At 49.6% G+C, this 26693-nt stretch overlaps 11 protein-coding genes across 11 annotated transcripts; 5 read left to right on the top strand and 6 right to left on the bottom strand.

Moving 5' to 3' along the window:
- Positions 1-385: 385 nt before the first annotated feature.
- N7508_004177 (uncharacterized protein) lies at positions 386-3657 on the bottom strand (the record flags this gene model as incomplete). Its single annotated transcript, XM_058462243.1, has 5 exons — positions 386-1329; positions 2203-2716; positions 2768-3123; positions 3177-3450; positions 3502-3657. 5 exons carry the CDS (start codon positions 3655-3657, stop codon positions 386-388), a joined length of 2244 nt encoding a protein of 747 aa, XP_058320868.1.
- A 1892-nt stretch (positions 3658-5549) lies between these two features.
- N7508_004176 (uncharacterized protein) lies at positions 5550-6941 on the top strand (the record flags this gene model as incomplete). The annotated part of the gene is made up of 2 exons (XM_058462242.1): positions 5550-5686; positions 5741-6941. The coding sequence occupies 2 exons, from the start codon at positions 5550-5552 to the stop codon at positions 6939-6941; spliced, it is 1338 nt and encodes a 445-aa protein (XP_058320867.1).
- Positions 6942-7549: 608 nt separating this feature from the next.
- Positions 7550-8785, top strand: N7508_004175 (putative PP-loop ATPase superfamily protein; the record flags this gene model as incomplete). Its single annotated transcript, XM_058462241.1, has 1 exon — positions 7550-8785. One exon carries the CDS (start codon positions 7550-7552, stop codon positions 8783-8785), a length of 1236 nt encoding a protein of 411 aa, XP_058320866.1.
- Positions 8786-8815: 30 nt separating this feature from the next.
- N7508_004174 (uncharacterized protein) lies at positions 8816-9106 on the top strand (the record flags this gene model as incomplete). Its single annotated transcript, XM_058462240.1, has 1 exon — positions 8816-9106. The coding sequence occupies one exon, from the start codon at positions 8816-8818 to the stop codon at positions 9104-9106; it is 291 nt and encodes a 96-aa protein (XP_058320865.1).
- Positions 9107-9403: 297 nt separating this feature from the next.
- N7508_004173 (LYR motif-containing protein) lies at positions 9404-9793 on the bottom strand (the record flags this gene model as incomplete). Its single annotated transcript, XM_058462239.1, has 1 exon — positions 9404-9793. One exon carries the CDS (start codon positions 9791-9793, stop codon positions 9404-9406), a length of 390 nt encoding a protein of 129 aa, XP_058320864.1.
- Positions 9794-10856: 1063 nt separating this feature from the next.
- On the bottom strand, positions 10857-13841 carry N7508_004172 (putative Ras guanyl-nucleotide exchange factor RasGEF; the record flags this gene model as incomplete). Its single annotated transcript, XM_058462238.1, has 6 exons — positions 10857-10937; positions 10987-11415; positions 11466-12931; positions 13006-13236; positions 13284-13605; positions 13671-13841. The coding sequence occupies 6 exons, from the start codon at positions 13839-13841 to the stop codon at positions 10857-10859; spliced, it is 2700 nt and encodes an 899-aa protein (XP_058320863.1).
- Positions 13842-14613: 772 nt separating this feature from the next.
- Positions 14614-15238, bottom strand: N7508_004171 (zinc finger HIT domain-containing protein; the record flags this gene model as incomplete). The annotated part of the gene is made up of 2 exons (XM_058462237.1): positions 14614-15112; positions 15168-15238. 2 exons carry the CDS (start codon positions 15236-15238, stop codon positions 14614-14616), a joined length of 570 nt encoding a protein of 189 aa, XP_058320862.1.
- Positions 15239-16860: 1622 nt separating this feature from the next.
- Positions 16861-17924, top strand: N7508_004170 (NifU family protein; the record flags this gene model as incomplete). Its single annotated transcript, XM_058462236.1, has 3 exons — positions 16861-17142; positions 17197-17727; positions 17781-17924. 3 exons carry the CDS (start codon positions 16861-16863, stop codon positions 17922-17924), a joined length of 957 nt encoding a protein of 318 aa, XP_058320861.1.
- Positions 17925-20378: 2454 nt separating this feature from the next.
- N7508_004169 (PSP1 family protein) lies at positions 20379-23025 on the top strand (the record flags this gene model as incomplete). Its single annotated transcript, XM_058462235.1, has 3 exons — positions 20379-21789; positions 21836-22460; positions 22509-23025. The coding sequence occupies 3 exons, from the start codon at positions 20379-20381 to the stop codon at positions 23023-23025; spliced, it is 2553 nt and encodes an 850-aa protein (XP_058320860.1).
- Positions 23026-24192: 1167 nt separating this feature from the next.
- N7508_004168 (uncharacterized protein) lies at positions 24193-25067 on the bottom strand (the record flags this gene model as incomplete). The annotated part of the gene is made up of 2 exons (XM_058462234.1): positions 24193-24634; positions 24700-25067. 2 exons carry the CDS (start codon positions 25065-25067, stop codon positions 24193-24195), a joined length of 810 nt encoding a protein of 269 aa, XP_058320859.1.
- Positions 25068-25415: 348 nt separating this feature from the next.
- Positions 25416-26669, bottom strand: N7508_004167 (zinc-dependent alcohol dehydrogenase family protein; the record flags this gene model as incomplete). Its single annotated transcript, XM_058462233.1, has 5 exons — positions 25416-25609; positions 25662-26120; positions 26174-26390; positions 26443-26511; positions 26568-26669. The coding sequence occupies 5 exons, from the start codon at positions 26667-26669 to the stop codon at positions 25416-25418; spliced, it is 1041 nt and encodes a 346-aa protein (XP_058320858.1).
- Between the last annotated feature and the right edge of the window lie 24 nt (positions 26670-26693).

Genomic DNA, 26693 nt, shown 5'->3' with positions numbered 1-26693 from the left:
ACGAAGGAGGGGTCGATGACCATTTCACATGGCTGTTATTGGATAGGAACTTCAATCCACTGGAGGTCCACTGTGGAGCCCCATGCAGCCAGGTTCAATTATCCTGGCTGAACTGTGCTTTGAGCTCACGGTGATTGGCGTTGGGCGGCGCAGTACTCTGCCTTGTCAAATTGAGCCTCGCGAAAGGTGTAAGATATGCATTCTTGCATTTTGAGATGTGGAAACCAACAGGGATGGGCTGGGTTGATAGAGACGCCTAGGCACGGGTCGAAAGACCACTTGTATCTGACAAAGAAAGCATAGCTGACCAAGGGCTCAGGTATAAATGAATTGGAATATCACTGTATGCTCAACGAAATTTGCCGTTCAGTTGGATATCCATTCTTCATTTGGTCTCTGCCTTCCCAATGTATTCTCCTAGATCAAACCAGTGGATCTCACCAAATGCCCTCGCGTTCCATACTGAATACATGATGTTCTTGACGCGGACCTGTGACTGTAAGGAAAATGTCACCATTTTATGGCTCTTGGTAATGATTTTCGCCTGTTCTTCGGCGCCTGTGATCTCAAAACTGGCTACCATATAAGCAAGTGCAGTGCATGGTATGGACCTCCCCGTGACTTGCATCACCATGTCAAATTCGGCAGTGATGGCTTTGGATATGAGTAAGGCTTCCTCATCATGTCGCCCAAAGGGATGTTTCAACCGATGGATAATGAGCAACGCAGCAAGACGAAGCACCTCAGTCTGCGCAATCATCCGAACAATCTCATCCTGAACAAACTGTTCAAGAAAGCCAGGCGGTGGTAATGGCTGCCATTGATCTAGACAATCCTGAATAGCCTTCAGTTGTTGTGCAAGGCCGACATCCATTCTTCCGCCCGTGTGTCGCAGTATGCTGGCAACTTCACAAATGTCATACAGATGAGCAAAGAGACCAGAACTCAGCCCAACATACCGATCAACAACATCATTGCGATCGTCTTCCCCGATCCTTATAGTTGGTATCTCCGATTTGAGCAGGCAATCGAGTGTCTCCGTGCTAACAAGACACATCAGGAAATCCATTGTGTCCGAATCCATCGTCAGAAGTCTTGGGTATATCGGCTTCACCAGAGAAAGCGTGTAGCGGGATATAAGAAACGACTGTCCATGCGCAACATGCATAGCAAATGTAACCATCGCTACGCCAATTCTCAATGCAGTGATTAAATCCTGGTCCTGGGATATTTGCAAAGAGCGAAGTCCAGACACGGCCATTGCGGCTCGCCGGTGCCCGATTTCAAAACTGACTTTGTTGTACTGGGCATATTTATCCCCAAATAATACTGCAGCACAGGCTAGTGTTGCATGCTTCAAGATAGGTGTTGGTCGAAGCAGATTTTGGATGAAGGATTGATGGTGTGATTCATGGAAGCTTGGTCCGATGAGAAATTTGTCGAGTGGAGATGGTGCAACGATGTCTTTCATGAGGTTGACGAAATGTCTCTCCCATTGGTCTAAATCTGGAAATAACGCTGCGTTGTTGCCTAGGCCATCGTTGAGCGAGTAGAAGAAATGTGGATAGGGTGTTTCTTGCGATATCGTGGAAATGGTCGTCGGGATGTAGGTATCAGAATTGATGTTGGAATCTGGAAGACTGTATGAAAGCTTTCTTCCATTTCGGGGTCTTCGACCTGCCTTCGCGATATTCCGTGTCGTTTGGCAGTTGTGATTGAGACGGTTGCACCTTTCGCATGGTGCTGCAGGGATCGGTCGACGACACTTTTCTTTGAGAGTATGACATTGATCGCAGGCTTGTTTGAGTGTAGTCTGAGGCATCTTGGGGAGTTCACTTATTTAATCACGGATTCTCTTCGGCATGGCCGCCCTCGAATCTATCGATATTAGATACCCGCAGTTCACGGTATAGACGACAAATGCCTACCTTGGTCAATATGGTTTCTCGTATGCGGTAAACAGAACTTTCAGGGGAGTATAGGTCATGGAAGACCCCATTTGAAGTGAAACCAGACGCCAAAGACCAAAGCCAAGAAGTTGTCCTGATAAGCTCTCGGGTGGACTTGACTAAAACGCTCAAGCGCGAATTTGCGGGGAAGTAAACAGGCTCTCATTGAATACCTTAACATTCATCTCCATGTCTTCACTACTTCACACGCTCCGGTCTTGCACAGAAGATAACCGTCAACAGTTCAAAGTACCCGCCATAGTCCTCCAAACAGCATCGGGTAGTCTCCCATGAATCCAATATCCGCCCTCTCCTCCATCCCGTCCCAGTGCTTTCCACGTCACCAACAAGTCATCCAAGTGGCACTTGGTCTCACGCAGAATACCACAGTAGTCAACACTGCCCTGGACAAAGAGCGGGTTCTCCCCCTGGATGTCGATATCGTAAAGGGGTAGGCTCTTCCATGATGCGACTCGGGGTTGAGCGGCTCGACTGCCGTAGGTCTTTGGTACCATGGGGTTTTTCTTGAGCCGGCGATGCTGCTCTACAACCTCTCCAATACATTCTGGCTGCTGTGCCTCATCGACTGTGTGTCGGATGTGCTGTGCCAAGCGCGCCATTGACGGAGAACTATATTCGCTTGATGGCATTGGATCTGGCAGAGGCATCATATACCACGGGTTATAGAGGTTGGCTTCAGACTGCAGCTGCTGCGAAATGTCAACTACTAGCCCGAAGTTGTGAGCAGTTGGCGGATGTAGAGACGCCTATAAAAGAATTAGTATCAATGGCTTCCGGAGGGTGAGAACCATACATACCTTATAGATGAAAGCAACCAGCAGATCGTGATCAGTAACTTTAGCATTTGCCAGGTCAGCCTCCTTGGCCCACCGTTGAATCTGTCCACGTGGTACCAACATGGTCCTACCAACACGTCGAGACGATCGGTAGCAAATGTTTCGTGCAATCTGCTTCCCTAGAGCCCCGATACCGGAAGACCAAGTTCGATGAGAAGAATGCAGGTGTAAGTCTGCAATTTGATGCGATTCAATCATCTCAGCACACTTCTCAAGGACCTCTGACTTCAGCGACAGAGATGGTCGGGCATGCAGGGTATGCGTGATTCTTTCGCCCCTGAGCAGAGTACAGTAAGCTTGGATAATTCCATGAGCACCTAGAGGCCTACGTTAATGCTGTTCTTCAAGATCCTTTTCCTGTGTGACTTACCACTTGCGTCGCAAAGCGAGTGCAAAAATTTGAACCCTATTATGCAAGCGTCGTTCAAGAACACCGTTCGGATAGAGAAGACCCGCTGTTTCCACGCATTCAAAATTCCATAGCCAAAATCCAATGCTTTATCCAGCGCCTCGGAATTGATCATTTGTGGGAAATCTGGCTCAGGGGATACGTAGAGGATCTCATCAAGGTCCTGGTGCATCTCTCGCCCTTTCCAGACATCCGTTAGATCACCAGGATCTTTCGGTTCAAGAAATTTTGTTTTCTGTTAAATGTCAGCATTTGTTCTATTGCTTGTATCTGCTGCAATTCTTACCAATGCGTCCATTCGCAGGTTCAACACAGGCCATTGTGAGACAAGTGTATCCGCAGCGAACTGAAAGTCCAATGGACTCGGCTTAGTTCTCACGATGACCGATAGGGTAAACTCGAGAGGACGAGCATAACCCAAATCCAGCGGTCCAGGCTTCATGTTGAAAGAAAGATTAGAGATAATTAAGTAAATGGGTATCAACGATTGAATGGAAGAAAAAGATGGAAAAGAACGACTTTCTTGTCCGAATTCTATTCAGTAGTTCATATTAACAACAACCAGAATGATGAGGCTGTACCAGACAAGAAGTATCTTGTCTTTGCTTGTTTATCTCAACTTTAACGAACCTTTCCACATAACTTCTCTCTGGAATGCGCAACTTGTGATCAGCCTTCTACCTCTGCTGTCGTCTTGGCATACACAGTTGGAATGCCAGAGACATCTTTGGAATGCTAAGTAGCACCTTTCTCCTTGCACAGACGTCTCTGTCGCTCATAAATACCCACCATGGCTGGGGTAGCATGGTTGACGGGAATTAGAAAATTATAGCCGGTAGGCCTATAGCCAATGGCTGTAATATGTCATTCCCTAAATTCCAAATTCCGTAAGGTACGGATTCCGGTCTTGTTTCACTATCCGCTATCGTTATGATAGCTGTTGAGGTTCTCTCCGTGTGATTCTTTTCAACCACTGTTGAATATGCATCATAGAATAAACCAGGTAATCAATCTCCAATCAGTATCCAAAATCAATCTCGCTTGAGGTATACTTGATTGACGGGACTTGGCCCGCCAAATACCAACGATTGCCCCTGGGAACTGCTGGTCAGGGAAGTAGATAGTTTGAGAAGGTTTGAAAGAGCGATGATAGCTAGTGTCCAAGCGAGAATGACGGCAGCGGTGTCGATTTTTTTCGAAGGGCAAAGGTTATTCTTGAGTGGTGAAAACTCCAACAAATGGTGATTGGCCGATTAGCTGCAGGTGAAGCAGGGATGGAGCGACTCACGAACGTGGTCAAAGCGCAGCGAAGGGGCGAGAAGGGCCGCTGTATCAGTGGAGAATAGTCAGCTGCGATCCTAGTCACATCTCATTTTGATCTGGTCTGCTTCAAAAAGTGTATAGAGGGCTTGAACATATCTTGCTTGTCGGTGGAAGACTGAGGGGAAATAACTTGAACAGTAAAAGGCACGGGATAGCACGAAGTATCACTGCATGAACTAACAGTCGGACATTGGACAATGGACGACATGCATGCAGAGATCATCATTGAGATTCGTGAATCAAAATGGGCTCGACCCTTGGTCATTGTATCTAGGAACCAGAACTGGTGATCGCAATCCGTTCGGCATGAATCTTGCTTCAGACAGATAATTTTCAAGATCCCGGATGGGCTAATGCACCTCATACACCTCATACACCATAAAAATGTGAATGGGTACGAATCGAGGTTGCACTTCGTCCCGTTGACACCTGGCCAGGTGCTGCATAAAGCGGTGTACTTGATCAAACATTTTCATCTCCACGTTTTGCATTGTTGATTCCTCTCTCGTGGCTTCTCTATCTTGGTAAAAGAAGCATCCTTTGATTTGACCGCAGATCACTGGATAGGTCAAGTCGAATGACCTCAATCGTGACCATCATAGCGCATACTTGCACATGTACGACTGTGGCGGCTGAATGCCGCGACTGCGTAATGACTTACCAAGGCTTAAAGAACGCTAGGAGGTTTTGTTGGTCGACGAAAACCCAAAGGACTGGATAGCTATGCTTTGTTTGTCTATCTGAGTGGCTGGGTGACCCCAGGGTCTTTGGTTTGATGGTTGCACAGAATGTCCCTCTGGCTGCAGATCTGCATGCAGCTGGTTTAGGATTGCACTGCCATCAAGCTCTTTGACATCAGGGGCTGATAGCCAAATAGAGAGGTCGTCTCTAGTATATATTATGTCGGTGGGCCCACCATAGGGTTCGACTGCACGAGCTCGGCTTGATAAATATCTCCTGCCCTGCAGATTTATCATGTTTTCTTTAATCTCTTAGTTTATACTCTTCATCATGGTATGGGACTACTATAATGGCAAGGTTCTCTTTGTGACAGGAGGATCAGGGTTCATTGGGACTGCACTTCTCTGGCGACTCTTAAGTCAATCGTCACCTGAACGAGTATATGTGCTATGTCGAGGTGGATATGCGTGAGTACCTGATTTATTGTACTTCAAATAGGACCGTCTAATTGAATTCAATAGCAAAGCGGAAGAAAAATGGTCAAGCATGCTTCCACCTTCTACTGCAAAGATCCTCACAGATAGTCAACTGCTGACTGTTCTCGACGGTGAATTGGGTAACACTGCCACAATGGATCTCCCAGAAGAAACGTTACAGATGCTCAAAGGAACAGTGCACATAGTCATCCACGCAGCATGTTCAGTCCAACTACAAAACTCTCTCCGAGAACTATCATACAGTGTCATGGCACCGTCCCTGTGCCTGACAAAATATGCCTTAAAATTCCCCAACCTTGAACGTTTTGTCTTTTTCTCAACCGCGTATGCCAACGCCCATTTATGGCAGACAAGCAAGTCATCCGACGTCCGTGTAGATGAAAGGATATACCCCCTCAGCACTGAGAGCGAAGACTACTACCAAAGTGCACTGGATTCATGGCGCGCAGTACAAAGTACTGGCTCGTCAGATGAATACGACGCTCATGATTTCCCCTGGCCCTACGCTTACGCCAAACACCTGACCGAACGACTCGTTCTGCAACAAGTATCAGAACGCAACAAGCTAGACAAAGTTCTCATTATCAGGCCGTCGGTCATCGGCCCTGCCGACAAGCTTCCATATCCCGGGTATGCAACCTCACAAGGTACACCCTCGACAGCCTGTGCTGCGGCATACATGCTACACCCAGGCCGGCAAATCACACTGGCATCTCGATGCGAGAAGCCAGGTCAAGAAGCCACCATCGATGAAGTTCCAGTGGATGTGGTGGTAGATCGGGTGCTGGTCCATGTAGCAATGGGGACTAGTGGATTGGTCCACGCTGTCAGTGGGGAGCAGAGTCGGTTATCTGTTGATGAATGGTGGCATGCGTTTAAGAAAGAGAGGCGAATTCCTTGGAATGCGAAGCTTGCTTGGACGGCTGGGGATTGGCATTCGCCTAACCTTCATCAGATGGCGAGGCGGTTCAAGATTATTGGGACCTCTTTTGCTTTCTCCGAACAGAAGACTGTTCAGGTGGCGGAGAAGTTGCAGGGTCAGAAGGGGAACTTGATGTTATTTGCGGATCGGTCCTTGCCTTATTCTTTGCACTTGAGGAGACATCATATTCATCATATGGCGATTCAGCATGCCAAGTCAAACAAGTGGCCTGCTTGCTATGCCAAGGTGTTTTGTCGCAAGGGGAAGTCGTTGGCTCAGCTAGACAAGCAGGTCAAGGCATGAGATTTGGCTGGTATATTTAAAAGGCACCTAATTGTGTCTCTTTTTGCAACTTGAAGAGAACAATCTTGAACAATCTCTTCCAGATGTTCTTCGGAAAGTCGAGTTACAACAAGGGTCATAAGTCTATTCTGAATGCTATAAAGTATCAGATAAGTTCTTTACAAAGCCCCTGAAGTGACTGCGCCATTGCATGCATTATCTTTGTCCTAAATGAGCCTCTCTATTCTCGCCTCTGTTTTCACTGCCTTTTTACACATATTCAAGTGCCTCGGGTGAGCCATGTTGATCATATAAACGTGGAGGTGGGAAAGGACTTAGGGCCACTATTATATAAAACAATCAAATTTAATTATAACCATGTCCTTCAACGTGGAAATATATATGCAACGTCACCAGCAAAAATACTTGTTTCTGACTGATGGCACTGAACAATGCATTAATAGACGGGGGGAACCGATTATTTCAATTCTCACTCAACTGTTCTTGTCATAATGTCCTACTCAAAATCATATAGTTCCGAGGGGCATCTAGATATCGTGCACGGGCCACCTGATTGATCGCGGGGGGAAAGAAATTCTTGTTGCCCGCCACCTTCTCACAACAACATCATGGCTCCCACAGTGTGTTTCAACTGCAAGGAGGCGCGAGCCGTCATTATCAGGCCTAAGAACAGACACAAACTCTGCCGGGCCTGTTTCATCCAGATCTTTGAAACCGAAGTCCACGAGACAATCATCGGCACCAAACTTTTCTTCCGCGGCGAGCGAGTGGCGATTGGAGCCAGCGGCGGCAAAGACAGCACAGTACTTGCAGCAGTATTGAAAACGTTGAATGAGCGATACGATTATGGTCTGAACCTATGCCTGCTCTCTATCGACGAGGGAATCCGTGGTTATCGCGATGACAGTCTGGAAACTGTAAAGCGCAATGCAGTCCAATACGAGATGCCCCTGGAGATCGTCGGATACGGCGAGCTTTACGGCTGGACAATGGATCAAGTGGTGGCACAAGTTGGCAAGAAGGGTAACTGCACCTACTGTGGTGTATTCCGGCGACAGGCTCTCGACCGAGGCGCTGCTCGTCTGGGCATTAAGCATGTTGTCACCGGCCACAATGCAGACGATGTTGCCGAGACTGTCATGATGAACCTGCTGCGTGGTGATCTTCCCCGTCTGTCGCGTGGAACCAGTATCGTGACCGACTCCGACGCTTCGGATATCAAGCGCAGCAAGCCACTCAAGTATGCTTACGAGAAGGAGATTGTCCTTTACGCCCACCACCGCCAACTCGATTACTTCAGCACTGAATGTATTTACTCGCCTGAGGCGTTCCGTGGTAGCGCGCGCACCTTGATCAAGGACCTGGAAAAGATCAGACCCAGCTCCATTCTTGATATTGTCAAGAGTGGCGAGGATATGGCTGCCCTTGTGCCCGTGGAAGTCCGAGGCTCTGGCAAATCTAAACACGCAGGAGCAGAAGACGAATCTGCCGGTGGCTGCGGTAGTCAGAACGGTCGATCTAGCGGCGGAGAAATGGCCGCTATGGAGAAGCAACTTACTGAGAACGACGCTGCCGAGTCACGCGAGACTGAGATTAAGCTTCCAGTGGCTACATCGAAGAAGTCTAAGCCGGCTAAGCCGGCTAAGCAGATCAAGGGGCAAACCATGGGACACTGCGAGCGCTGTGGCTACATTTCTAGTCAGCGGATTTGCAAAGCCTGCACACTACTAGATGGGCTCAACCGGAACAGACCCAAGACGGCAATCGAAGTTGGCATGGAGGACGAAGAAGGCAGTTCCACTTTGATGAGACAGATGGAACGTGCCCAGCTCGGGGCTACCTGAACGATGACCCAGTGAGGACATCTTCCCATGATGTCCCAACTTCCATACTCCACAGACTCCGGAGTCAGAGTCCTGAGCATTCCCACCACAGCTGCATTGCCTAGGTCGTCCTATCAGCCTCGCTACCACATGCAGCTCCGCGCAGTGAGACTGGGTGCAACACCTAAGTTGGCGTCAAACCATCGCACCACAGCCCATGCGAACTATGCCGGCGAAGCTCAACACTCTGCACCACAAGGCAACCAGCGCAGCTGGAAAAAAGGCCCGAGCCACTTAAAACGGCCAAAGGTCATCGTACATAGCATACAGCAATTCTCCTAGACTTTCAAATATGAGTACAGCACTATACAGAGTCAAGTGGGTAGTTTATTCACGAAATCGCTGGTCGTAGTATACAAATCCCAATAATAATCACAAACAACGCCAGTTTCTATCTATACAGACCATCGGAAGCCATGGGCACGGCGCCATCAATACCGAGACCAGCCGGATGGTTTGTAAGCCCACCAGTCTGACTTTCGATCCCGGTGGGCAAAGTCATGAAGCCAGATCCCGAGACGTTACTCGGAAAAAGGGATTCCGAAAGACATCTCATGCCCAATTCTATCAAAATCTATTTTACTCGGTCTTCTCCTCAGCAGTATGCAACTGAGGCAAATCAAAGCCAACCCGACGAGCTGTAAGACGAATCTTCTCCTCCTCATCCATGCTCATGCCGGGGTTATACCGCTCAAGCAATTCACAGTATGAGCGCTGAGCGCGGGCATACTGAGCCAGTTGTTCGGCTTCTTGCACGCGGAGGGTGATTTCTTCGGGTGTTTTGGGTGTCGAAAAGGGGAGCACGCTGGATGATGTGGATGTAGATGTGGTGGTTGTGGTAGCATTCGGCTCTGAGCGGAAGATTTTGCGCAGAGATTGGTGGATTGGGCTGGGGGTGTTTAGGGTTCTTTTTGGGAGTTCGCGGAGGAGGGCGCGGTAGGTTGCTCTTATTTGGATATGTTGGGGCATTTTGGTTGGTCCTTTTATGGGGGATTGGATTCGAGGGTTCGGACTTTGAGTCAAATTGCTTTTGCTTGGGTTGGAGGTTGACTTGGCTCCTTTGTTGGATGTGAAGGGCGCGGTTTTGGTCGGATCTGGATATCAGATTGGGCGGATCGACTTAAGGCACGTGATCCATGTGAAGTTCGTCGCCAATTATGGTTTAGTGTGGACTTGGAGCTAAACAGTAGATACAGATTGGACTTTCATATAGGGGCCTTTAAATCTACGAATTTGTAACAGATTCCTCGAAAAATGACTTGCTAATTGTCTAAGATCCTGGCGTTTTTCCAACCACATCCTAGTTAGGAACGTTATTGCTGAAGCAAAGATTCAATAGATGGACATCACTTCTCCCCGGTCTTATCCAAGATCATGGTATCCAAGATCTCGAATATCGGAATGAACCATGCACGAAGACTGCTTAATTCCTGTATAGCAGCAACCATTCCCTTGGCGTAGATAGTGTGATCCCGATGATGAAAGCGCAACAGCAGCATTTTGACAACGAGACTGAAGATTCTATGTTAAAGTCGCTACGCAGACTGTGCGAGGTGAAGGATACAGAGCATATCATAGCACGAAAGATTCAGAATTAATTTATATCTGTTGGCGTTGAATATTACGAAGCGCCCTCCCCCAGCCAGAGAAGTTCAATAACCAGTACTGTATGTACATGTATAAGCTACCCTGTAGGGATATGTACAAAGACGTCGTGAGAGCTTTTTTAGATGGATCGCCGCTCCAAGCGTCGTATCTGTTCTCTCAGGGACCGAGATCGTAACGGAAAGCAAAGGCAAAGAACAGAAATTGTTTATCAATCATAGAGGGGCGTGGCGACATGAGAGTGAGGGTGTGTAGGGGAAGGGAAGGAGGGGAGGGGAGAAATGAGGAGGGGATTGGGTGAGGTAGGGGTGGTGTGGGGTAAGCTGGGAGGCGGAAGTACTGTAGATGGATGATATCGGAGATATATGCAAGTCGCTCGATGGAGGAGAGGAGGGGCTAGACGAGAGCTGTGACTGGGCTCTCAGATCTATGAACGTAGCCAGCCGAACTTTTTTCGGCCTTCTGCTCCTGTGGATGGTTCGACGTGTAAGCTTCGGGCATACAAGTCCTAGATGATGTTAGTGAGATTCTACATTCTATGAGATGGCTGATCTTACCTCTTCATCCCCAGAGAGCTTTGATTCCAGGAGCAGTCGTTCGACATCGTCAAACTTCTGCGCCTGGGGGTGAGGGGTCTTCTGGCTACGTTGGATACCCAGAACAACCTCACCCATGACCTCAAATTTCTTCCAATTAATGCGAGATTTGTTCTCGCCAACGAAAGTCTTGTTGCCTTCTTCGGCAGAGACGAGGTCGCGACGGTGGAGAGGGAGGAAGGGGATTCGTTCGGAGAATGAGTTTTCCCAGGCAAGACGGTAGGCGAAGTGACTTCTTTGCGTGCTCATCAGGATAACCAAGCGCATAAACTCTTTTTGAACTGGAATGGGGATAAGTTCTCGAGTCTGCGTTAGGCGGTGGACTGGTGTGCCGTTGATGGCGGCAATTACGGCACCCAGGGAGTTATAGTTGTTTTGGCGGCGGAGTTTCTATCAGGAAGTCAGTTGCTGGTGTAGCTTATGGGTTTAGGGTAACATACCACTGCGATGTTCATGAATTTTTCCATCGCCTTCGCGCGGTGCTTGGGCTTATCTCGTAGGAGGATCATGCTCGCTACGAAGAATGCGAGGTTGTTGAACTGTTTGATCATGCGGTTGACATTCGACAGACTCTTAATCTTGTCCTTGTCTATGCCTGACAGGCTGACATGACGGACCAGATCACGCGACCGGAACGAGTTGTACATGATCCAGTCAATCCGGGTCAATTCTCGGGCAAACTCCTCGTCCGGCGTTTCCATGAAGAAACGCCACTGGAGTTTGCTGAGAGGAGACTTGGGACTCAATTCGAGACGCAAAGCCTCTTTTTGAGCAGCATCAAGACTGAGAAGTGTGAATGACTGATTTGTCGTGGTATTGGGTTTGTCGGCAGTAGAAGAAACCGAAAGAGTGCCAGAAAGTCGGGATGTAGAGTCTTGCGGGCCATCGCTGAGATTCAATGCACTCATACTATATATGGGATCCTGTTCTTCCTCATCTTCGTATGTGCCAGTGCCAATGTTTAGGCCAGTATGGACCGGCGCAGGGGAGCTGCGGCCAGAGTTGTCGAAAAATGTCTCCGTAAGGCTGGCATCATCCGGGTCGCCATCACCGCCGTAGGCCCAACCAACATCATCGTCTTCGGCATTGGAATCCAATTGTGACCCGATTTCCTTAGCAGCAAACATATAAAAGTGGCTCTTTTCGAGAGTAGCAACGAAATCAATAATGCGCTTGCGAAGCTTAGGGTGAGCGAAATCTCCTGGGTATTCCGATGCCCATTGGGCCATAACGTCGAGCAAGCGTAGCTGATCTGCCATGCGGGCAAGCTGGTCGACGTTGCTCTGCTCATTTCGCTCGAATCGATTGATCAGGGCAGTCAAGAGGGTTCCCGGGGCTGCAAATTTGCGGTATAAACATAGGAAGATGGACCCGAACTTCTGCTCCTGCTTCGACATGGGCAGCGAGATCAAGCGGTCGACGAGCTCATCGAAAGATAAGCCTGTCTCGGCGCTGGAATTGCTCTCGCTGCTCGGCTTTGGTCGCACGACGGCGCCAGGACTCGGGGGTCGGCTTTGTCCATCATCCATCTCGTCCTCCATATTCAAAAAGCTGTTGAAGGCGTCCGACCCTCCACTATGTCGCCAGGCGGAATGTAGTCGCTGCTGACGATTGTCGTGGCTTGGGGAGTCGTTTTCTTGTGCTGATGGTCTGCGCTGGTTCAAACGTGCTCCTGGGGGAGTTTGCGGTCGCAACGCTTGCGAATTACGGTGGGCATAGTGGGTGGAACTTGGGGTTGGCGGTAGGCTATTCAAGTGGTCGCTGGAGGAACGATCACCGCCTCCAACACATTGATCTGGAAGGGTCGGTGGGCCGCCAGCGGCTGGGAATGGATTTTCGGAGTTACGGTTCTCGGGAGGGTGAGGTTGGAAAGACTTGGTGGTTGTTCGAGGAGTAGGATCGAGGTCTGGCGAGGAGTTAGATCGGGAGTCCATGAAACTGTCCCCCTGGCATTTGACAGTAGCGAACGCTACGACCCACCTGGCCCGCTCCAGGGGGTCAAGGCACCCAAAGTTTGCTCACCTCGAGTTGAGATCACCGCCCGCAGCACCAACGCAATACACATTCGCTGTGATCGTGGCGAGGAAAAAGACGTGCGGTAAATCTCGTATCTTTCATGGATTGCATCCACTGCTTCTTCCAGAGGCTCTGCGTGGACATCGCACTTGCAGCCAACCTGTAAGAACGGCAGAGTCGACGTTTCCAAGGAGTCTGGATACGATCAGCACGAGAAATAAAGCTACCCATGGTTGACCTACAAATCAGGTTTGTCGTCAGTGCAAGCCTATCTGGCTTAGTGGCATCATGCAAAACCAGCACTCCATCAATGGCTGGCGCAGCTCTGTCTCGTCCTGTCCGAGGCCACAGGACATTGTTCTCCTGGTCGAATTGAATCTGAGTCAAGTCGACCTCCAGTAGCCGCACGATGTAGACCGATCCGTCCAGCGACATCTTCTTTCTATTCAAGGGAGCGACAGGCGAGCTCTTCATATCCAATGCACATCGGACGAAGCTGCTCTTGCCAGCGTTCTCCTCGCCCACCACGGCAATAGTCACTTCGGGGAATCCGGCCTTGGAGTCCTGTAGTAGAAGCCCCATCAGCAATTGAGTTGTCAATTCCCTTGGTCTCTCAAATCAAGTCATACCTCGTTCTGCCGGGTCCTGCGAGCCTCATCAGCAGTTGGGAACCCCTCATCTTCCTCCACCAAAGTGTTCACTGATGCCCCCGGTTTCCGCGCATCCAACTTGTACAGTCCCCCCACTGGGGCTGAGGTAGTCCGACTTCCCATAGTCGGTCGTTGAGCAATTGCAGGCATTGCTTGAGCTCTGTCACTATGGGCCCGCTCTCGGCGGGATGGCGATGCCATGGCGGAAGCAGTCGGAGCTTCTCAAGCAATCCCCGTGTCTACTGTGTAAGATCAGAGACGCACTGCAGTGCCATGGTTGCCTGGACAGGACAAGGGAATTAGAACTAAGAAGTTCGGGTAAAGAATAGTTTAAAGGGATCACAGATCCGCGGAAGCTGGGATCCGGAAGCGAGGTCTTTGTCCCCAGCTGAAAACACGGAGCTGTCCAAGTGGCGACTAGATCTTACTCCACAGGTTTCATACCGTTTAAGATGCATCCAATATTTTCAGCCTTTGACTCGTCAGAAATTTGAAAATAGCCCAAAATTCAGTATTTTCTACCGATCTCCAAAGTTCTGGGCCGTTGCTCCGCCTGAATTTGGGAAACTAAAGGGCCGCTAACCCGCCATTCGGTCTTGGCTTGACTGGTTGGGATATCAAGGATACCCCAGTATCAATTCCTCTACTGTACATGAACACGAGAGAAAAGAATACCTACAAATTTCAGAAAAACAGACCTGAAATAGCAATCATTCAATCTGACAGATGACAGATTTTGACAGATTCGCGGGCGTAGACTTGTGTTCCCAAAAGAGATTGCTGACACTCTATTGGGACGACCAGACGCGCAACTAAGACGCCCCCTTATGTTATGTAGACTTAACACCTGCAGGTCTGACAGGCTCTCCCAAAAGTCCACCTCGTATGCGCTTCCCTTTCCTCCAAAGAGATCACATCTGACTCAGGCTGAGTGTGCTTCCTGGGCCTGGTTGACAAGCGCCATAAACCGCATGAAGGCCTCGGCGACTTGGCCAGTCTCTGTGCCCTCCTCACAGTCCTGTCGCAGCTTTCGGACCTTGCCCAGTCCACGATTGAAGCCTTTCTCGCTGGTCCACGAGCCCCGACTGCGACGAGTGGAACCACCTCGTCCTCGTCCACGACCTCGTCCGCGCGCGGGCGTTGTATGCCATTCTACCCATTCTTCTTCCAGCGTGGCTTGGTACATTTCTTGTAGCTGGCTGCGGAGTTCGGGGTGCTTCTCGAGGAGTTGCTTGATCTCCGCTGATGTCGCTACAGCTGCGACATTCATCGGCCGCTTGGATTCAGCCGGCGGAGCATTTTCAGTCTTGATATCGCCGTTCTGGGATTGATCGGCTTCGGGTGGGTTGCTCGATTCCTCGTTGGAAGGGGCTTTCGGGGCACAGTATATCTTATGGGACTGGGTGCATGCAAGCGAGCAGCTAGAGCAACAAGCAAGGTTAGTCAGTGGTCCACGTATAGAAAGCGCAATCATACCTCATCAGTTCGCAAATCGGACAACGATATTTGGAGGGCTCTGAAGAGCAAACCTCACAGGAACCAGGCATTGTGACGGTTTCCTAAAGAACCCATGAGCTCAATCAAACTTGATCCAGCATGTTTGACTGATCCACGAGCAAGTGGAAAACTTTCGGAAAGTCGACTTCCCCATTTGCTCGATAAAGCTCAGACTTTCTGCCTCAGGCTTACTTTCTGCCTTAACGCCTGAATTGTCTTCATAACGTTGACATTTTCCACGTGATACAGGCCATTACATGAATATCCTGTTTGCTACAGTGCATGGTTTGGCATGAACTGCAGTAACTGATCAGATAGAACAAAAACATCCCAGACCTAACAGTCTATTGGGAAACCCACTCCCATCCCAAGGCCCGATGTGGCCACCGCTCCATGGGCCCCGCCTGCACCATAAAAGCGGCGCATCATACTGTATACATCTGGCCCAAATAACCTCCCAAAGACGAAAACTCAAGGTGGAATTGCAGTCCCCACTCCGGAAGCAAATTGTGGCATGATCACGATCTTCCACGTCCAATACTATTCTAGCCCTAGTCTAGTGGGACAGAACAAAGCAACAATGCACGCGATGCATCATTAACGGCTCCTTCTGTGCCGGCTTTGGAAAGAATAGGTCTTTGATATTAATTGATAGGTAAGATATGGGCAACGGCATGATTTATGACTCGACTGTAAGATCCACCTGTTGGAAAGTGTCAGGCCATGTTTGGGTGGATCCTGATCTTTCTCGATTTGATCTCGATCGTGGCTTTTGTTTGTTGCACACTTTTTGTTTGTTGCACACTTTTTGTTTGTTTCACGCTGTGTTTTGGCTTGTGATGGGATTTCCTTTTTGGTTTGTGGAAGTATACCTTCTCTTTGCCTTGAACAAGAAAGTACAAAATGTTCCACAAGGATTTTCCTAGAACATGCTGTACTGTATACTATGTCAGGGATTCTGAGATAGCAATAAGACTTACATATTACTCTAGTATTCGTATATTCATGTTCCTGTCGTCTTATTACCCGGCCTACTGTGATACGAGTATAGAAAACGTACGTTGTGTTGTTCTAGATTCTAGACATCAGCTTGGGCCTAGACTAGCAATAGACTGCAATCAGAAATAGGTAGGGAAACAAAGTTTACTGCGCATAGCGTCTCTAGTCAACATCTGAAGACGTGGGAGCGCCACCTGTTCCCCAGACCGATGATCGACAGATTTCTTCAGTTTCACACGTGATACCTCTGGTTTAAGCTTCTTTATGTGTCTTAATGGTCAAGACATATGTTAATTTCTATTCTATAACTTGCACCTGTAGAACTCCATGAAAAAAATATGATCTAGGTCAATGATAGAGCTGCTCTTACCTAGAATGTAGTGATCAAAGCAGTGGCAATCTATTTTCTCACAAAATCAAATCAAAATTAAGAGCGAAGACACGACAATATCCAACAAATCACTGGTCTTCAACCTCCGACATTCGGCGAATCCATAAATATAATGCTGCAAAGCCTCGACTCTGATTGGTGCAAACCCCATGTTCATTTGTCAGATTCAAGGTCACGTGGTGGTCAAATTGCGTCAGAGTCGGCCATCGGACAAACGCCTCGAGTGTTTTTCGAGGTTTCTTCAACTACCATCTATCTAAGCATTTTGCTTCATTCCACATAATGTCTATGAGCAACACCTCTACAACAATGCTCCGCCGCGCTCTTCTGAGCAGCCGCCTCGCCACATCCGAGTGCACCGCGCGAACCGTCCGACCGACCTTTGCAGCGTACAGAAATGTCTCCAGCTCAGCCCGTCTCCCTACACTCACAGCATCAGAGACCCGTCGCCGACCAACAGTGCGACCCAACCAGCAGCCTATTGTACAGAACCCGCTTAATGGTCTCTCGCCGACAAGCAAGCGCACCATCTTTATCCAGACTGAGAATACCCCCAACCCTGATGTAAGTCCAGAGACAGTTACAGATTGATATAGTTCCATATTAACCCCCAATTAGGCTCTCAAATTCATCCCCAACCACCGCGTCCTCCCGGAAGACTTCCCTACTACATTCCTCGAGTACCTTTCCCCGCGCTCAACCCTTGCCCCACCGCACCCTTCCCCTCTCGCAGCCAAGCTGCTGGACGTGGAAGGAGTGACCTCCGTCTTCTACGGCCCCGACTTCATCACAGTGACCAAGGCAGGCGACGCCAACTGGGCACACATCAAGCCCGAGGTCTTCAGCATCATCACCCAGGCGGTGACATCCGGCGAGACGATCGTGACGACAGTTGAGTCCGGCGCCGAGGGTGAGGAAGCTGCCGAAGATTCGCTCAGCTACAACGAAGACGATGACGAAGTTGTCGGCATGATCAAGGAACTCCTCGAGACGAGAATCCGTCCTGCTATCCAGGAGGACGGTGGAGACATCGAGTTGCGCGCTTTTGAGGATGGTATTGTCATGTTGAAGCTGCGTGGTGCTTGCCGGACCTGTGATTCCAGCACTGTCACTTTGAAGAACGGCATTGAGTCTATGCTGATGCATTATGTGAGTTTTGCTCTACAATTGGCTTTAGGAATAATTACTGATTTTGATTCTAGATTGAGGAGGTGAAGGGTGTTGAGCAGGTCATGGATGAGGAGGAAGTTGTTTCTATGCACGAGTTCGCTCGGTTTGAGGAGAAGCTGCGCCAGCAAAAGGGCGCTGCTGCTACCGCCTCCGCTCCCTTGGACAGTGCCCCATGAGGGGTTGAGGCCTGAGATGCATATACATGTACATTACGTGGGCTAAAAAAGATGACTATTTTGGTTGCAGATTTCACATGTAGATTTCGACTTGACAAAAGACTAGTCCAGCACTCTTCGTATCTATGTCTGTCTTGCAATATGGTCTATCTTGCCGAGTGGATGCCTGAGCGGCAAGGCCTTTTGCCACAATGATGCCCTTTTTCCTAGGCAACAATCTTTCCTTTTCGCCTGCATGGGCCCTTATGATGCTATAGACGGTCCAATAAAGAGAAATACAGACGATGTGTTCATTTCATAAGCTTAATCTGCAGGTCTGAGGTCAAGTGGCAATGCTGCCGAGGCCCAGCCCCACCTAGGCACATAGAAACATAGGTACATTCTGCGCCAAAGTACGAAAGAACATGAAGTATGGTCTGAAATACAGCAGATACACGGACATTCTCAATCTCCATTTCAAGTCCTTATCCCACCTTTAAATCCCAAGCTCCAACATAGCTACTAAGATCCACTACCATGTCGTGTCTGCCAAGCCCAAGGAATACGGAGCTCCGGAGCGGGGTGTGATTGGAGACGCCGCTTTAATTTCTCTTTACTTTTGACTCTTTACATCTTTACAGACACAGATAGAGGGGCAATATCCCGGACAGTGTACAGGATGCAGTCTGTCCTCTTACTCTCTGGTCCAGACGCATCGGACCCCCGCCACCCAAGGATATTAGTCGCGTGGGGAATTGGGTGCGCTGTGAGAGGCTGTTAGCCCCATGGCATGCATGGACGGGAAAGCTCTCCCCGCAAAGACTGATTCTTTTCCATGGATGGAGGGGGTCAGTTGATGTGTTATTACTTCACCTTTTGTATAGGGGGCTTTGAGGTCTAGGGTGACAGTGACGTTACGAGTTTGTGTGACTATACAGAGTGTAGAGAGGAAGAGGATGAGGATGAGGGTTGAGGGATAATATGAGGGAGAGGTTCCCCAGATCTTCGACCCGCTGCCCCACTGGGACATAAGGAATGTGAATGTCAAGAGTTAATAAATCGTCAACTAATAACTCTCTTCTTACACTAAAATCATACACTACACATACACACACCCACACCCACCCCTGCACTTTGCGTGGTCCGTGTCCATCGCAACGTTGCCAGATCCGTCAGAGGTTACCCCAGTTTCCCTCTTTCCTCTTCCCTCCTCCCTCTTCCCTCTTCCCCTCTTGCTCCTTTCGCCTTCTCCCGTCTTCGCCTTTTCACCCAGCGAGGCAGAGCTCACTTCCCGTTGCGTTTCCACTCTCATCTTTGACGCCCGCACCCACCCTCACCTTACGCTCCGCTCTCGCCTCGTCGCCCGTCGCCTGTCGCCTGTCACTCTTTACGAGACCCACGATCACACGTGCGCACTTCGATTTGAATAGATTTCCGGACATTTTACGCACGTATTATTCCACTAATCCACCATTAGAGTCGTGAGTTGTGCATCGCGCATTCGCTCCATTCCCTCCTCTCCCGAATGCGACTGGCTAATGCATCGGATCGCAACCCAGGCACATTCGCGATCACGCTGCTTTTTTTTTCCGCGACGCCATTTCGTCGATATTCGCCTGATTTCGAGCCATCGATCTTGGCCCCGCGTTACAGTTGAGGTTCTCTTTTTAGATATCTACGGGTCTTTTAGGTACGTGCTGGTCTGGTGTTGCGATCGCAGGTGACTTTTTCGCCGCGAGCTGCGCTTTTTCTTGATACTGTGCTTGAGTTTGTGGTTTTCGCGTGATGGTGGGGGGTACTTTGTCCCTTTTGTTTCTCCTTGCGTCCCTTGCGCTGGGGGGTTACCTGCCACATCGTGGGCGACTTGCGGGTTTCCGCGGGCGTCGGCCGTCTGGAGTCTGGCGGGCTGGGGGCAGACACCGGTGTGGACTTTGACCTCCACTCTGGGGCTCTGGGGCCTCTGGGCCCTGGGAAGAGGGGCCGAGGACTGCAGATATGCATATCCCCGCTTTGAGCTGCGGCTCCTGTCATGCCACCCACACTCTCTTACTTCAGCGTTTCGAGCGTTTTGTTTCTTTCTTCCTGACATGGGCAGAGCTGACTTCCCTCTCTAGCTTTGGACATAGCGCATATACCCAGTCATCCGTGTGTTTGAAAGATCGAGATTGGCTATTTACCCCAACCTCATCGAGCGCGTGGAACATAGACTGGAGTTGTGTGTTCATTTCTTGAACCTAAGACACGTCTATACCGTTCAGTCTTGCAATTGTCGTTCAAAGACAGGTCAGTCAATCGCCTGTGCTTCCAGACCTTCGGACTATTATTTGATCAAACAACCCCGCTCTGGTTGTGTCGCTTCAATGGGTGTCAAGTTGCGCCGTTGGTGACACAGCCAGCAGGGAATGATTACTTTGTCACACAGCTCAAAGAGCCTTGACTGACTTGACAGCAGTGTCCCTCCTATGAAAAGAAGTCATGGCTGCGCCATCTCACCGACCAATTCCGGCACAGTCGTCCCCGCCGCCTGCTGCGGCAACCGCCTCTGCTATTCTCGAAAAGACTCACCCTGGCGTGCGCCGCTCGACTCCTGACTCTGATGCGCTTGCTTCTTCAGATGACGACGGAGACCATGGGGCCCAAGCCCAGAACATAATCCCACCTACTACCCGACCACCGGCACGCCGAACTTCGTGGCTCAATGAAGTACCACTATCAGCCCAACGCAAACATTCCTTGCCAGGCGGTCACCTGTCATCTGCTCCGTCTAATCCTACCAGTCCGGCTACCGACCAGGCTCCCTGGGCGACAAACACGAGCCCCGGGATTCCTGGCTCGTTTGGGTGGAATCAAGCCGGAGGAAGCTCTTTTCCCTGGACAGGTACAGGCATTTGGAATAATGAAACCCGCAAAGAACCGCCACCTCGCCTGTCCGAAATGGTTCCTTCTCCTACTATGACGAATCCGGCTCTCGCGAGCACCATGCAAGATGACATGCTGAGCCCGATTACTCGTACCATGTCTGGTGAATCCGCTATTCCATTCTCTATCCCGCTACACCCTACTCCCAAAACTTATCGATCCCAGTCATATTCTGTTGGCCAAATGGACCCCGAGTTCCTTGGCCTTGCAGGGAAGAATGGCGCTGGCACTGGTGCTGGTGCTAGTGCTGGTGCTGGTACTGGTACTGGCCAATTTGCTGGTCGCGCGCGCGGACCAGGACAGATGTCGGCTGTTCAGCCTCGAACATCACGTCCCAGTGTTCTCGGTGAACTAGGACACGATCCTGCCATGCTTGGTCAGGTCCGTGAGGACGATGATGGTGACGAAAGCCTGAACGGTTCTGACGGTGACATGAGCTATTCGGCCAACCAGGCCCGAAGGATCGAGCAGCTGGCACGCGAGAACGCGCTCCTACGACAACAAGCTGCTGCTGCAAATCAAACAGAAAACAGGTTCCGTGAGCGCGCTGGATCAGCTGCGTCTCTAGGTGGAGGAGCTCATTCGTTGCATCGCATCAGAGGTGGTGTTCCAGAGGAAGACTTGGCCGCGGAAGATCTGGGAGCACTGCGCGATCTTTCTGAATACAACATGCACGGCAACAATAGACGTCGCTTCTCTGAGCACTCGCCACAGCCAGAAGCGCCATTCTCGTCCTATGCTCCCCCGCTTGAGAACCGTGCTTTGGAGAATGTGCGAAAGGCTCACTGGCAAACTTCTCTCGGTTTCGGACGTGTGGCCGACATGCCTCAGAGCCGTCGTCACTCTTTTGCAGATATTCCTATGCGTCATGGTTCTATCGGGTCGGTTGACACTCTCAACTCTGCTACTTCACGCGCAGCTATGGGAGATCGTGATGATGGTTATGGAATCAATGACTACGCTAACCGTGAGTACATCCATTCACTGTTTTATTACATGCTAACCCTCTGCAGCATCATACTACCCCCGCGAGCAAACCTTGCGTGGCGATGGCTCCTCGGGTCTCCCTGCTTCTCTCAACCAATATGCCATGGGTGCGTATGGTCGCCAACAACCCGCCTTGTCCCACGCCCACCAAAATCAGCTTCTATACCTCGTCACCTTCAAATGTCACCGCGCAGATGTTTTCTATATCCAAGAAGATACCGGTCTCCAAGTGAACAAGGGTGATTTGGTAATTGTCGAGGCAGACCGAGGCACAGATCTGGGTACCGTTCAACATGCAAACATCTCCCTGCAAAAGGCCAGAGAGATGAAGCAACAATATGCCGAAGAGCATTACAAGTGGCTTATGATGTTCTCTCGGCAGGGTCAACTTGAAAATTCCAATGTCACCAACCCAGCAAATAATCCCAATGCTAGAAGTGCGACCGGTGGAATGGGTCCTCATGGACCACACAGTGTGCAGGAGCCTGCAACCGACCTCAAGCCTAAGCTCATCAAGCGCTTGGCGCAGCCCCATGAGATTCTGACTTTGCGTGACAAGGAAGGTAACGAGGCCAAAGCCAAGCGTGTCTGCCAGCAAAAGGTTGTTGAGCATCGTCTGAACATGGAGATCCTCGATGCCGAGTTTCAAATGTAAGTTGATTTCATCTTGACACGGACCAGTGACTAACATGTTAGCAGGGATTGGAAGAAGCTCACCTTCTACTACTTTGCGGATTCATATATCAACTTCAACTCGCTAGTGACGGATCTTTTCAAGATCTACAAGACTCGCATCTGGATGTCCGCCATCAACCCCGCCTCATTCGTGACTCCCCCAACCCCCGGTCTGCCAGGCCCCGGTCCAGGCCAAATGCCTAACCCGCTCTACAACCAAGAGACTCCTGACCACCGTCAGCAACATGATGGCAGACAGTATGGAGCGCGAGAGCCTGTTGACGTAGCCCGTGACATACAGAATCCAGTTGGGTTGATGCGCACGGCTTATGGCGATTCCTACCAACCTTTCAACCAGCCTTCCCGTCAGCAAGATTCATCCCAATCGGATCCCTTCGCCCCGTATTCTCCAGGAGGATATGGTCTCGATGGAGCATTCGATTACGGTGCCGCTGGTGCTGTGTCCAACAGTGCCACACGCATGCACCCAGGGCAGGGTGAATGGGTGGGCCGGTTCCAAGGTCTATCCCTCAACTCCTGATATTCCACGTGAATCGACTGCGTTTCGGATAGAACAAGACGCTGACATATGGGCTCGTCCACCGGACCTGCCCTAGACCCAATCATCCACCACGCCTCTTCCATATTTCTTTCTCTGTACAATTCGTCCCCTTCCTTTTCGTCCTTCCATCCAGTTGATTCCCGAAGTTTCCCTCGCGACACGAAAGAAATTTATGAACTTAGACTTGATCAGCCTTGTTTTCGTTTATGACTTCTACACACCACTTTTGATTTCGCTTTGCTTTTTGCCATTGTTTTATGCTCAAAGAATGTTTCCCCGATATGAGATTAGGCTTGCGTTTTTCCTCTTCTTCTTTCTTCTCCTTCAAAGCCCCTCCTCTCAAACACTCCAAACACTTCCTCTCCCTTCCCCTTACTCCTCCACTCGTCTCCTCCCCTCAATCGTCACCAGACTTTCATCCTTCCCTTCTTTGTGGCTAATTCCTGTACTACTGTCAAATGTTAGAATTCATACCCCAGGGTCTGTCGTCCCTGGTTCCTATGTTATCACAGAATCCGGACAGGACGCAACTCCCCGGTCGGTCGTTACCATTACTTGCCTAGTATTTCTATTCTTATCAGTTCCAGTTTCTACTTTTCACGTCCACTTCCACGTCTCTCTTCTATTCTATTCTATTCTATTCTATTGTCGACATAGATTTGATCTTGCATGACGAATCTGCACCGTAATTCGTTTCAGATGAGGGCGATCTTGATCTTGATCTCGGTCCATTCGTGAATGGATTATGTTTTGATTTATTTTCTTGTTCTGCTATCCAATTTGGAAGGCTTTCTTGTTTTCGACTTTATCAGTTGGGCTTGAAGAATGCACTCTTGATTTTCTTTTCTTATCTCAGGTTTCGCCTCTTTGTCTATGCTGTGTCTTTTTCTTTTCGTTATATACAAATTGAGAAGATCATGTTGGGAAAATGATTTTGTGGATTTGATGGAGTATCTGTGGAGATACACTTTGATTTTGACCTGACTATTTCTGCTCTTCCTTTCGCTGGATATATTACGCAATGCAACAAAACGAGATATTTGATAGAAAATGAATCATCAAGGAACATCATTATCATTTGATATATTCTGAATATCATCATCAAAAGCATATCATCCACACCATCGAAACCCAAACCCAAACAAATCAAGCAAACTTGTCATGCTTCCCCTTAACCTTAACATCAAGCAAAACCTCATGGAAATTCCCCTCCCTCCTTCCCCTCCTCAACCTCTTCACCTCATCATCATCAAGCAACCTCCCAACAATCCCCTCAAGCTCCTTCTTACTAATCTTCTCATAAGCCTTACTCTCCTTACTTGCCCGAATCCGCGGCTTGAACTTCGCCTGCATGCGCACGCGCATGGTCGTCTCGAATGAAATTGTACCCGCGTCGCCTCGGATTTCTACACCGGAGGCTGCTTTGCTGTTTTCTTTTATGCAGATGAAGGTTTCGGTGTCGCCGCCGTGCGTTTGCAGGGAGAATGTGCCTGATACTTCTGGGGATGGGATTGCGAGGTAGCTTTCGTGGTGGCTTACTGCGCTGGATGTTGCGCTTAGGAGGCCGTGTGTGTCTGATGTTAGGTATCTAGGGCAGCAGGTTGGTTAGCTTGAGCTTGGATATTGAGGTTGGGATGGAGGGGGTCCACTGACTTCCCATGATGTCCCTTAAAACTAAACCCCTCCGTCCCTGCAACCCTCGACGCAACCCAGACCTGTCGCACATCATGTGGTTCGGCCGTGCTGGGGTCTCCTTCAACTAGGTTATCCAGTTTGCTGGCGAAGACTTGGCCATTGGCGTCGCTGGCTATGCAGGTTGGGTCGTCGGATGGTAGAACTAGGACTACTGGGCCGGCGATGTCACTTGCTGCGTCGGCGCTGACCCAGCTTTGGTCTTCGGGGTTTGTGTCTTCGTCTGGTTCGGTTGTTTTGCGCGTTTTTGGGGTTGGGTGTTCGCTGTCTGTTTGGCGGATCTTGCGTTTCTTTGGCTTGTCGCCTTTGAACGTCAATGGTTTGACCATTTTGTGTGTGTAGGTGTGAGGTGTGAGGTTTGGACTGAGGTTTGAGGTGTTGGAGTTGGAGTTGGAGATTGCTGGTGTGGGTCTGTCTGGTGGGGGACGACTAAGCAGGATCTATATCCGGATGTACTTTTTGATCGGGTTTCTTTTTTTGGGTCTCTTTTCATAGGTTAGCATGTTCTTTTCTCGAATTGGTGCTTTTGTTCATCTACTTCTCTACCTTGGTGGTGTCCCTCAAGGTCCTCACTTTATATAAATGTACTGGATTCCCAACTTCAAGGAAGAATTGTCAATTTCTCTATGCAATCATTCTCTATGAAACAATGAAATGTCAATCACATCAGTCCATATCTAGTCGAAGGTGATGGCAGCCTTGATAGCAGACTTGTTGCGCATAGCCTCAAGACACTCCTCCCACTGCTCAATCTTGTACACCTTGTTGACAATACCATCAACCTTGACCTTTCCAGAATCAAGATAATCAACAGCAGCAGGGAACTTGTAGGTCTCCGAGAAACTACCAAGAATAGTAATCTCATCTCCAACTGGAAGAGGTCAGCAAAGGAACACTGTGCGAAGAAGAGAAGAAAACCTCACAAATTTTGGCGGGCGACCATGAAACCCGAATCTCACTCGAGTAAACACCGTAAACAACAAGCTTACCACCACGACGAACATAGTTAATCGAATCTTCAAGGATCTTCTGGCTCCCAGTAGCCTCAACAACAATATCAAAGCCGTATGGATTCTCAGCCTTCAATGCATCGAACTGAGCCTGTGGGTTCTGGCGCGAAAGTTCAATGTACTTGTCGCCAGCTCCGAGCTGCTGGGCAAGATCCATCTTCAATCCCTGTGGTGCAGCAACAATTACATTGCAGCCACCGTTCTGGCGGAGCATTTGTGCCAATACAAGACCGGTTGGTCCAGCACCAAAGATAAGAACGGATGAGCCCATCTTTGGGGCGATCTTGTCCAGACCGTGGGCGGCGCAGGAGGCTGGTTCGAGGAGGGTTGCGTCGACGTCGGATAGATTCTTGATTTTGAAGACTCGACCGGCTAGAGTAAGGTGTGAGCTTTGGCTTCTTGAGATAGTGGGTCATTGTACTGACCAGGGTAGGCGCAGTATTCGGCGAAACCGCCGTTCATCGTCACACCGTGGGCCTCGAAGTGCTCGCAGAAGAGCTCGTCACCACGACGGCAGTAGAAGCATGTTCCACATAGCTCGGAATTGTCTGCGACGACACGTTCACCGATCTGGAAGTCTTGGACTTTTGGGCCGATGGCGGCGACGACGCCGACAGTTTCGTGGCCGGGGATCAGAGGGAACTACACATTGTCAGCGCTTACATATTCAAAGACTTTGCAGGGCTTAGCATACCTTGGCAATGAATTCACCCTCGTGGATGTGCAAATCGGTACCGCAAACACCGCAAGCCTTGACCTTGATCTATAGATCGAGTGGTTAGCCCACGACTTCATGGGTCAATCAGTCTGATTCCATACCAAGACATCATTCTCACGCATCTGAGGCACAGGGACCTCGACGATACTGTGTTTCTTTGGCTCTGTGTACAACAGAGCCTTCATAGTCTTGGGGATGTCCATGGTGGTAAGTGGGAATGGAAAGGG

Source organism: Penicillium antarcticum (genome assembly GCF_028974205.1).
Source record: "Penicillium antarcticum strain IBT 31339 chromosome Unknown utg000004l_segment0_segment0, whole genome shotgun sequence".
NCBI lineage: Eukaryota > Fungi > Ascomycota > Eurotiomycetes > Eurotiales > Aspergillaceae > Penicillium > Penicillium antarcticum.
The sequence above is the reverse complement of the archived record's forward strand: the minus strand, read 5'-3'. Positions and strand labels throughout refer to the sequence as shown.